The sequence below is a fragment of the Artibeus jamaicensis genome, unplaced genomic scaffold (assembly GCF_021234435.1).
Source record: "Artibeus jamaicensis isolate MK-2021 breed Jamaican fruit bat unplaced genomic scaffold, CSHL_Jam_final contig_464, whole genome shotgun sequence".
Classification (NCBI taxonomy): Eukaryota; Metazoa; Chordata; class Mammalia; order Chiroptera; family Phyllostomidae; genus Artibeus; species Artibeus jamaicensis.
Genome location: NW_026521842.1, coordinates 1,545,079 through 1,555,423, shown reverse-complemented (window position 1 = coordinate 1,555,423; position 10,345 = coordinate 1,545,079). Strand labels below are relative to the sequence as shown.

The following is a 10,345-nucleotide window of genomic DNA, read 5'->3' as shown; positions in this document are numbered from 1 at the left end:
ATAGCGGGCTGGCCCCCCACACAGTAGGAGGGGCTGCAGGCACCTTGGCCTGGGGGAGCCTGGAGTGGGAAGCCCCCTCCAGCCCCAGGATGAGGTCTTAGGGAAGAACCATGGAGGATGTCCAGTTTCATAGACACCTTTATTCTTCACACATGGTGGGGGGGTCGGGGCCCCCGGGAACAAGGGGCCCAGCAGGGGGCTCCGCCTTTATGCTGACCTCACAGCTCCTCCCTGAGACCCCTCTGCCCACACTGACATGTGGCCATCTGAGGGGAGTGTCTGTCCAGCCAGTCACCCATCCTGAAACAGCTGTGTCTGGGCCTGGCAGTAGGAGGGTGGCAGCAGAGGCAGGTGGTCCTGGCAGAGGCGGCCCCGGAGGAGTGGTGATCGGCGCAGGCGGTCTGAGTCCTCCAGTGACTGGGGCAGCCCACGGCCACGGCTCTCAGGCAACAGCAGGACACATAACAGAGTGAGGATGGCAAAAGAGGTGAAAACCACGTGTTGCAGGAAGAAGCCCCGCCGGCCTTGCATGTCAGCGAGGGGGGCAGCCGCCTGGCCCAGGAACTCGGCCGCCAGCACGAGGCCCAGCCCCGACCCCCTGCAGGAGAGGGTGCAGTGTGGGCAGCCTGGGCAGGTGGCCGCCCTCTCAGACAGATGGACATGTGCACGTGGCACATGGAGCTGTGCTCCCAGGCAGGTCCAATGCCAGGGAGGGGCTGGCCCCCCAGCAAAGCCTGAGGTGCTGGGGCTCCAGGAAAACAAAACTGAAAACAATTTTGTGAAAAAGCTGATCCTCCCTACCCTGGAACAAGTTTTGATCTTTTCATTAGAAAATTGGAAAACAAAATTTTCCCTGAAATTCTATGCTCTCTGGGGGCTGTCTCAATTTCGGCCCCTTCATCACTGAGCTGTTGTCCTGACCTCTCTATACCAGTGTCCCCCATGTCACCCAGGAAAAGAATGTGAACTCTGGTCGTGAAGGAATGGAGAAGCCTTGGGTATGCGCTAGGGAGGGAAGGGTGTGGGCTGTCCGTTTCCAAGGGGGCTCTGGGGCTGGGCAGCCAGAACTCACCTGATCACTGTGGGGAAGATCTCAGCCCCGAAAAGGCTGCTTAGAATGGACACAGCCTGGGAGGCCAGGAGCCCCAGAACAGAGAGGGACAGCAGGGTCCAGCCCGGCAGGTCTGCAGACAAAGAGAGGGGTCCCTCACCACCCACACCTGGCTGCTCAAAGCCTCCCCTCAGGTGTATCACAGGGGTCCTGCCAGGCCTGCCAACCCCAGCCTTTTGCCCCGGCACCTGTACTCGGTCTGGGTTTGGCATCAGGCGTCCTGGCTGCCCCTGCCCAGGCCCTTTCAGTTAGCCACTGCGTGTAGATCCTTGTAGCCCCTTACCTCGTTGGGCCCTGGTTTCCCTGAGTACGCACTGAGAAGACGGACAAGGTAGAGGCACAGCTGCCTTGTCCCAACACACCGTGCTTCTCTCTTACAACCCCAGGACAGGGCTGATCGCAAGGCCCTCCCCACTCCATGGGGCCGACCTCAACCAAACAGGATGACCCTGTATGATGCCTGCAGGGCCCCACACTCACATTGGACGCCTGAGAGAAGCAGCAGGGATGCCAGGCCCACAACCAAGGTGCTCAGCAGGAGGACCAGGCGGCGCCCCCAGCGATCCACTGTCAGGAGCAGGAAGACGGTGGCTGCCACTTCTAGGCCAGCCCTTAGGAAGTAGGGCCCATAGAAAGCCGACTCACGAGGGGCCAGTCTTTGGAGGAAGCTGGCTCTGATGCCCCCACCAACCAACCTAGGAGGGAGAGCCAAGTTACAGATTCAGCCAGAGCTGGGGACTCTGGTGACAATGCTAACAGGGAGCAAGGCAAAATTCCCTCTCTTAGCCCACCCACACCCTCCGCTCCTCACGAACTGAACCCCAGGATGAGTCCGTTCCTCCAGGTGACGCGTGTGTGCCAGAGCTCCAGGACCCAGTGGTGCTGGGGCTGGGGGCTCCCTGCAGACAGCACATCCAGCTCTATAGATATGAGAGAACACGAGGGAGCGTGTATGTGGGGGTGACACCTCTCCTCCTCCAGCACCCACGCCTCCCTTCTCTTGGCTGGCGCATTACCCGTAACCAGGGAGCTCTCCTCTTCCGGGCTGTTCTCAGGATCCACACCGCTGGCTTCAGCAAAGTGCCACAAGATCTTCCTGGCTTGGCCCAGCTGTCCTGTGGCCAGCAGCCAGCAGGGAGACTCAGGGAACAGGGCTGGGAACCTGCAGTGGTGAGTTGAGGATGCCTTCAGGTCCTTCCCACAGGGATGACAGGGGCCTCTTCTCCCTAGACCCTGGGTCAGGACATCAAGTGGCTTTCTATGTCCTTGTCCCATGCCCATGTGCCTTGTGCTGCATGGAGGTGCTGAGGGAAGTAAAACATTTGGCCTCCACAGAGGCCACTGACCCATCTCCCGCCACACTTACCCCCAAAAGAGCAGCAGCAGTCCTGTTGCTAGGGCACTCAGCCCCTGCAGAAGGCGCCAGTCCTGTGCGAGCAGGGCCAGGCCGGGCAACAGCAGAGTGCCCACCACTGAAAAGAGGCCCGCCCCCATGGAAAACACCAGGCGGTGCGGGGGGTCACACAGCTCCAGGCCTGGGCAGACAGAGAGGGCCTGAGGCCAAGTCCTCCAGAGAGGGCTGCTCTGCCTGGGGCTGTGGGGACCAACTGCTGACCTGCCCAGGAGCTGGACATCTGAGGCCAATTCCCTGCTCACTCCAGCACCTGAGCCTGCCTACAAACAGCAGAGCTCACAAAGCAAACAGTGCCCACCCATCTTCTTGAGAAGAGCCCTCAACACGAGTACAGAGTGTCCTCCCATGCCACTGACCCCCTCCAGTGGGGTCAGAGGCCTAGCCTGAGTGGGTGCCCCTTTCCAGTCCCCCATGGTACTCACGAGCCACGTAGAGAGCTAGAGAGGCCCCTGCCAAAGCCCCCCCATGAAGCAGCCGCAGGGCCAGCAGGGCAGGAAAGCTGGCAGCCAGCACCTCACCAGCACCCAGGCCTGTGGCCAGCACCAGGGAGGCCAAAAACACAACCCGACGGCCAAACCTGGTGAGCAGTGGGGGACACACATGGATGCAGGTCAGGACAGCTCAGGGGCTTAGTGTGACCCTGAGGGGCTTGAGAGGAGGGGCAGCACCTCACCAGTCACAGGCCATGCCCAGGATGACACAGCCCAACAGCCAGCCCAGGAGGTGGCTCATCTGTTCCAGTGGCACCTTCCAGCCATCCTCACACACGAGGTTCCACTGCAGGGGACACCCATCACCTGTCAGCCAGTCCCCCCACCTTGCTGGAGTCCCCAGATTGTCAGGCTGGAAGGGGGCCTTAGACATCCTGCTCCTATTTCTCCCTGGATAGAAGGGGAAACTGTGGTACAGAGAGGGCAAGGGATCTGCTCAGTCACACTACGTGGTCTCCTGATTCTGGTGGGCTTCACGTGTAATCAAAACAATTACTGGCCTGAGCCCCCAGGAGGTAATGACCTGGGATCCCCAGAGTACCCACATGGAGCCCAGATTTGGTGTCTGTTTTCTCTAGATGGAGTTTCACCTACCCTTTTCAAGCCCTCACTCTCCCTTAGAGCCTGGATCTTGGCTGGGCACACCGCTTTCTACCTGCTGTTCCCAGGGTCCCCAGGACCTTGCCCTCGCTTCTCCCCTGCTCTGCTCACTTCAAGAGCAATTCCGGGCATAGGCTGCAGGGCTGTGCTCACCTGGTTTTCCTGGTCAAGGGCCCTTGACCTCAGTTTTGCCAAACCTCCCCACCTTGCCTTCCAAGGTCCTGTGCCTTTTTTACAAGGTTAACATCCTGGATAGGGTCACACTGTGTCAGAGCTTTTATTTTAAAATCCAACCACTTGGGAAAGCTGGTAGGGCAGATTGATTGGCACACCAGCAGGAGGGAAGGTATGTGGTGGAACAGAATGGGTGGGAGAAGAGAAGCTCTGCCGGTTAGAGGGCCCCAGGCGGGCCTGGCAGGGATGTGGAACCTTGCTCCAGTTTCCACACTGGGGCCATCCTCCCTGGGGGAGGGGAGGAGAGGTATCGGAGTGGTGGGGCAGAGGGAGGGTGCAGCTGTGGGGCTGAGAGTGTGACAGAAGGTACCAGTTTCCCCCTCCCTATTTCCTCCCACCCAGACCCTCAGTTGTTCCCTTGGATGCCCCTGCCTGTAATCCAACCTGCACACACCTCACAGGTGGAAAGTCTGCCTTTTGCGAACTGAACTGACTATATTGCTCCCTTGATTCCAAGGCTTCTGTTTCAAAACCAGTCTCAACATAGCCCAAAGCTACAGGTGGCTCAAAATGTCTGAGGCACTTTAGTGAACTGGTGCTTGCTTACCTGGCTGGTCATACCTTCAGCTTAACTCCTCCTCCTCCTTCCCCGGGCTGCCTGCCCACCTTGGCAGCCCTTGGCCCTCATACTCTGCCATTAGGCCAGGCAACCTGCTAACCTGAGTATCAGCTGCACCATCAGAGAGCCTCAGTAGAGCAAGGGCAGAAGGGCAAGAGGGTGGAGGAGGGGAGACAGAGAAAAGGGGGAGAAAGGAGAGGGAACAGAGAAGAGGGAGCAGAGAGGGACCGGAGGAAGGGGAACAGAGAAATGGGGGGAGAGGAGCAAGGGGACAGAGGAATGGGGGTACAGAACAAGGCAGGGTACAAAGAAGGGGAGAGAGGCAGGGGCAGCCTGCAGAAGACCCCAGGCAGTCCTCCCGCACCTCGGTGACCGGGCTGCGCAGCAGGCCTGCCGCGGGCAGCGCGTAGTGCCAGCCTCGTGTGCAGGATCGCGTGCCGTTCGGGGTGGCACGGGGCGTGGGCTCGGAGTAGCGCAGTAGCAGACACGGACTCCGGCCGCGCGCGGGGCCCAGGCGTGGCACGCTGGCGTCGAGTAATGCGGACCCACTGAGGGCGCGCAGCGCTGGCGGCAGCAGCGAGGGGTCCGGCCGGCAGTGGTGGCCGGGCAGCGCGGTGAGCAGCGGCTCCGAGCCCAGAGCCAGCCCCAGCACCACACACGGCAGCCACGAAGCGGCGGCCAGCAGGCGCCGAGCCCGGCCGAAGCCCCCAGCCGCGCGCAACACCTGCACCTCTGGCTCCATCCACAGCTTCTGCGCCTGGGCAAAACTTGAGGGGGCGGAACCTGCCGGGCGAAGAGTCGCTGCGAACGGAACCTAATGGGCGGGGTCGCCAGGTGGGCTTGGAGGAGCGGGGGCCGGGGGCGGGGCTAGTGGGGCCGGGCGGCAGGGGGCGGGGCCGACCCTCGGGGCGGAACCCGCGGGAAGCCGAGACTGGGGCGGGGCCGAGGAGGACGCGGCCAGAGGGCGGAGCCAGGAGAGGGGCCGCCTTGGGCAGGGCGGGGGAGACTGTTAGCTCCTGTGGCCCTGGGTCCCTCCCTGCCTCGGCGACTGCAGAGGCGTGACTGCTGGGCTGTGGGCCACGCGGCGTCCTCGCGCGGAAATTGGTCGAGGAGCCCTTCGGAGTGTGTAGTCCCTTTGGCGTCCAGGCCGCGCGGACGGCCGGGCCAGGCCTGTCCTCGCGGGCTCTGGGCAGACGCTCTCTCAAGCGGCTCCAGGACCTTGGGGTCCCAGGGTCGGTCTGAGAGCCCGAGGGCTGTTGGGTGGCTGAGGGTCCCGGGCCAAAAGCGCACTGGACCCCTCGCCGGCCTCGGGTCAGGCCTACGGAGCACGGGCTGCCACTGCCCCCTGGCGGCGTGACACCGCTCTGCAGCCGTGAGAGAAAGCAGCTCGGACCGCCCTGCTCCCTTATCTAGACCCCGCCGCCTCTCTGCGTGGCCACTGCTGCTGCAGCCCGGGTAGAGTGTGGTATCCCGTGAGGAAAGACTCTGCTTGGTGCTCTGCGTCCTCAGAAATTTGAGGATTATCGTAATTATTTTGCGAAACGATCTTCAGTTACTTTGTCCAGTTCTGAGTCCTTTTGTGAACTTAGCTCGAAATGGCGTTGCGTTTATGGATTAAGACACGGTCACCCTAGTGGAGGCTTCCGCCCAGGAACGAAGTAGGTCGCGTCTGTTTTTAACGTCTACTTTTTTTGCAGTGGGGAAAATTACAGTACATCCCATAGATTATGTCTAAATTTTCCTAACTGGTTTGCTTTCTGTTGCTTTGTAAAGGGATTGTGGATTTGCATTGTATTTTCTAATTGGCATGTATTTTGCCTCTAAGGATATTATTGGCTTTTTCAAACTATTTTATTGACGTGAAATACATATAATATAAAACCAATCATTTTATGCTACCACCACCTTTATCAAGTTCCAAAATGCTTTCACCACAAAACAAAACCTGATACCCATTAAGGAATCAGTACCTATTCCCCCTCCTCCAAGTCCCCACTCCTCCAACCGATGTGTGGCCTTTCCCGTCTGGCTGCTTTCACTTAGAATGTTTTCAGGGGTCACTTACATTGTAGTATCCATCAGGACTTCATTCCTTTTTTTAGGCTGAGTAATATTCCTTTATATAGGCCTGTCGCATTTTTTAAAATCCATTCATCTGTTGATCGTTTCCACTTTTCGCCTATTGTGCGAATAGTGCTATGAACATTGGTGTACAGCAGGTTCTCCAGTAACGTTATTTTGTCACATATTGATGAGATGTCGTGGGAACTTAATGCTTGCATATATCCATTAGCCTATAGTAAAATTGTTTTCATTATACATCATTTCACTTAGTCGCAGAACCTATCGATTATGTTAAGTGAGGAGTTACTACCGTACAGGTGTTTGTTTGAGTATCTATTTGCAGATCTGTCAGATATATGCATAGAAGTGAAATTGCTGGGTCATGGTGCAAGTCTATGTTTAACTTTTTGAGGAACCATCAAAAAATTTTCCACAATGACTGCTCATTTTACATTTCCAACAGCAATACACAAGGATTCCAATTTCTCCACCTTCTTGCCAACACTTATATTCCCTGAAAAAAAAGAAAGAAAGAAACCACTCATTCTAGTGGATGTGAAGTTTCTCATTGTGGTTTTTATTCACATCTTCCTAATGGCCAGTAATGTTAAAAACCTTTTTGTGTGCTGGTTATCCCTGTGTATGTCTTTGGAGAAATACCATAACTGTTCAAAACTTTTGTCCACTTTTTACTTAGCCTACATGTCTTTTTGCTGTTCAGTTATAAGAATTCTTTACATATTTTGGATACTAGACTTTATCAGATATATGATTTGCAAGTATTTTCTGCCATCCTATAGAAAATCTTTTCATTAAATTTTAATGTTGATGAGGTTCAATGTTTTTTCCTTTATGAGTGTGCTTTTGGTGTCATATTGTCACAAACCATTACAAATATCATAAAGATTAACACCTGTATTTCCTTCTGAGCATTTTATAGTTTCATCTCTTATACTTAGAGATTTGATCCAAATTGATTCTTCTATATAGTATGTGATGTGGGTTTAACTTTATTGTTTTCCATGTGGATATTCATATTTCCCATTCGTTGAAAGCCTGTTCTACTCCCATTGACTCATGTTGGTACTCTTTTTTTTTAAATTGTATTTTATTGATTATGCTATTACAGTTGTCCCAATTTTTCCTCTTTGCCCCCCACACCACCCAGCAACCCCCGCACCCTCAGGAATCCCCATGCCATTGTTCATGTCCATTGGTCATGGGTAAAAGTTCTTTGGCTACTCCATTTCCTGTACTGTACTTTACATCCCCCTGGCTGTTCTGTAACTACCTATTGGTACTTCTTAATCCCCTCACCTCTACATCCATTCCCTCACACCCCCTCCCATCTGGCAGCCATCAAAATGCTCTTTGTATTCATGATTCTGTCTCTATTCTCCATGTTTGCTTAATTTGTTTTTTAGATTCAATTGTTTATAGACATGTATAATTGCCATTTTATTATTCATAGTTTTGATCTTCTTTTTAAAGAAGTTCCTTTAACATTTCATGTAATAATGGTTTGGTGGTGATGAACTCCTTTAGTTTTTCCTTGTCTGGGAAGCTCTTTATCTGCCCTTCTATTCTAAATAATAGTTTTGCTGAGTAGAGCAACCTTGGCTGTAGGTCCCTGCTTTTCATGACTGAATATTTCTTGCCAATCCCTTCTAGTCTGCGAAGTTTCTTTTTTTGTTTTTGTTTTGTTTTATTTTATTTTTTATGATATATATTTTTTAATTTCTTTTTTTATTGATTATGCCACTACATTTGTTCTATTTCCCCTCCTCCGTTCCCCTCCACCCTGCACACCCCTCCCCCACCATTCCCCCCTTTAGTTTATGACCACGTGTCTCAAGTTCTTTAGATTCTATGTTTCCCCTACTATTCTTACCCTCACGCCTATCTATTTTCTACCTACCGTCTATGCTACTTATTTTCTGTACCTTCTCCCCCCTTCTCCTTCTCCCACTCCCCTATTGCTAACCCTCCATGTGATCTTCATTTCTATGGCTCTGCTCCTGATCTAGCTGTCCTCTTAGTTTGCTTTTGTTTTAGGTGTGGTTCTTAATAACTGTGAGTTTGCTGTCCTTTCACTGTTCATCCTTTTTATCTTCTTTTTCGTAGGTAAGTCCCTTTAGCATTTCATCTAATAAGGGCTTGGTGATGATGAACTCCTTGAATTTGATCTTATCTGAGAAGCACTTTATCTGCCCTTCCATTCTAAATGAAAGCTTTGCTGGATAGAGCAATTCTGGTTGTATGTCTCTGGTTTTCATGACTTGGAATACTTCTTTCCAGCCCCTTCTTGCCTGTGATGTCTCTTTGGAGAAATCCGCTGACAGTCTGATGGGAATTCCTTTGTAGGTGACTGTCCCCTTAGCTCTTGCTGCTTCTAGAATTCTCTCCTTCATTTTAATCTTGGCTAAGGTAATTATGGTGTGCCTTGGTGTGTTCCTTCTTGCATCCAACTTCTTTGGGACTCTCTGAGCTTCCTGGACGTCCTGGAAGTCTATTTCCTTTGCCAGATTGGGGAAATTCTCCTTTATTATTTGTTCAAATAAGTTTTCCACTGGCGGCTGTTCCTCTTCCCCTTCTGGTACCACTATAATTCAGATGTTGGAATGTTTAAAGATGTTCTGGAGGTTCCTAAGCCTCTCCTCATTTTTTTTGAATTCTTGTTTCTTCATTCTTTTCTGTTTGGTCAATTTTTTCCTCTTTCTGGTTCACTCCTTTGATTTGAGTCCCAGTTTCCTTTCCATTACTATTGGTTTCCTGTGCATTTTTATTCATTTGAATTAGTTTAGCCTTCATATATTCCTCTAATTTATGACTAAAGTCAACCAGTTCTGTGAGCATCCAGATCACCAGTGTTTTGAACTGTGCATCTGAAAGTTTGGCTATTTCTTCATTGGTTAGATTTATTGGCTCTGGGGCTCTGAGTTGTTCTTGAGCCATGTTTTAATCTGTTCCTGCCTGTTACATATGAGGAGAAGCGCCTTGGTGTTTACCAGGGCGGGGCCACCCAGGTCGCAGGTTTGTGATGCTGTACGTGGGGGCAGGGTCAGAGAGGGAGCAATGGCGGTCCTCTCTGCTCGCCCAGTCTGCCTCACCGCTCTTCCCCGCCTGCTTATCCGAGCGCAGATGTGCGAGTCTGCCGCCCTGTGCCAGTCTCTGGTGCCTGCAAGATCTGTCTCTGTGTTTATTGTTGTTAAAACTTTGCTGTTTTTAGATTTGGTTGTACGAGGACAAAAAGTATTCCCACCTACGCCTCCATCTTGGCGGAAGTCTCTGGGCCATGTTTCTATGTCTCTTCATTTTAGCAGCCTCCTTGTATTTGTTTCTAGATATTAGGTAGAGCTGCTATGACTTCTGTTTTGGCAGCATGGCATAATATAGTAGGTGTCATGTAGGGTGCAGTGGCAAACCTCCCCTATCACCCAAGCTGGGTACTCAAGGGGCACCCTTCATGTAGGCTGAGTGCTTACTCCTCTTGTAGTGGAGCCTTGATTGCTGTTGGTCAATGGGAGGGATTTACCCAGGCCAGTCAGCCTCAAGGACTGGCTATGACCACTGACCACTATCCTCCACCCTCAGTAGAGAACCAGCTGTGCTGAAACAGGGCAGTGGTGCTCCAACAGGGTCTGTAGCTGTCCACTGGGTACACAGACTCCTGGGTTTCCCGGGTCGTACAGGCCAAGGTCAGCCCCAACCGGTGTTCTGCTCTGGGCCACTCTGCATGAGCTATAAAACATCTGAGATGGCTGCCACTTGTACTGGGCTTGGAGATTCCCAGGTGAAGCCAAGATGTGAATCTAAGCTGGCTGCTGCTAGTGCTAGGCCTGGGGCCACTTAGCAAGAGGTACAGGGGCTGG

At 53.0% G+C, this 10,345-nt stretch overlaps 1 protein-coding gene across 5 annotated transcripts; it reads right to left on the bottom strand.

Moving 5' to 3' along the window:
* Positions 1-43: 43 nt before the first annotated feature.
* On the bottom strand, positions 44-5,175 carry SLC22A31 (solute carrier family 22 member 31). Of its 5 annotated transcripts, XM_053666559.1 has the most exons (11): positions 4,910-5,175; positions 4,585-4,628; positions 3,770-3,791; positions 3,199-3,342; positions 2,948-3,102; positions 2,478-2,646; positions 2,128-2,273; positions 1,923-2,031; positions 1,592-1,806; positions 1,073-1,184; positions 44-598 (listed from the first exon to the last, which is right to left on the bottom strand). In XM_053666559.1, the coding sequence occupies exons 1-11, from the start codon at positions 5,149-5,151 to the stop codon at positions 292-294; spliced, it is 1,665 nt and encodes a 554-aa protein (XP_053522534.1). In that variant the 5' UTR covers positions 5,152-5,175; the 3' UTR covers positions 44-291. The 5 variants fall into 5 exon arrangements, with proteins under 5 accessions (XP_053522534.1, XP_036998212.2, XP_036998211.2 ...); XM_037142317.2 differs by lacking the exons at positions 3,770-3,791; positions 4,585-4,628 and having other exon boundaries at positions 44-439; positions 3,199-3,302; positions 4,774-5,175; XM_037142316.2 differs by lacking the exons at positions 3,770-3,791; positions 4,585-4,628 and having other exon boundaries at positions 46-598; positions 3,199-3,302; positions 4,774-5,175.
* Between the last annotated feature and the right edge of the window lie 5,170 nt (positions 5,176-10,345).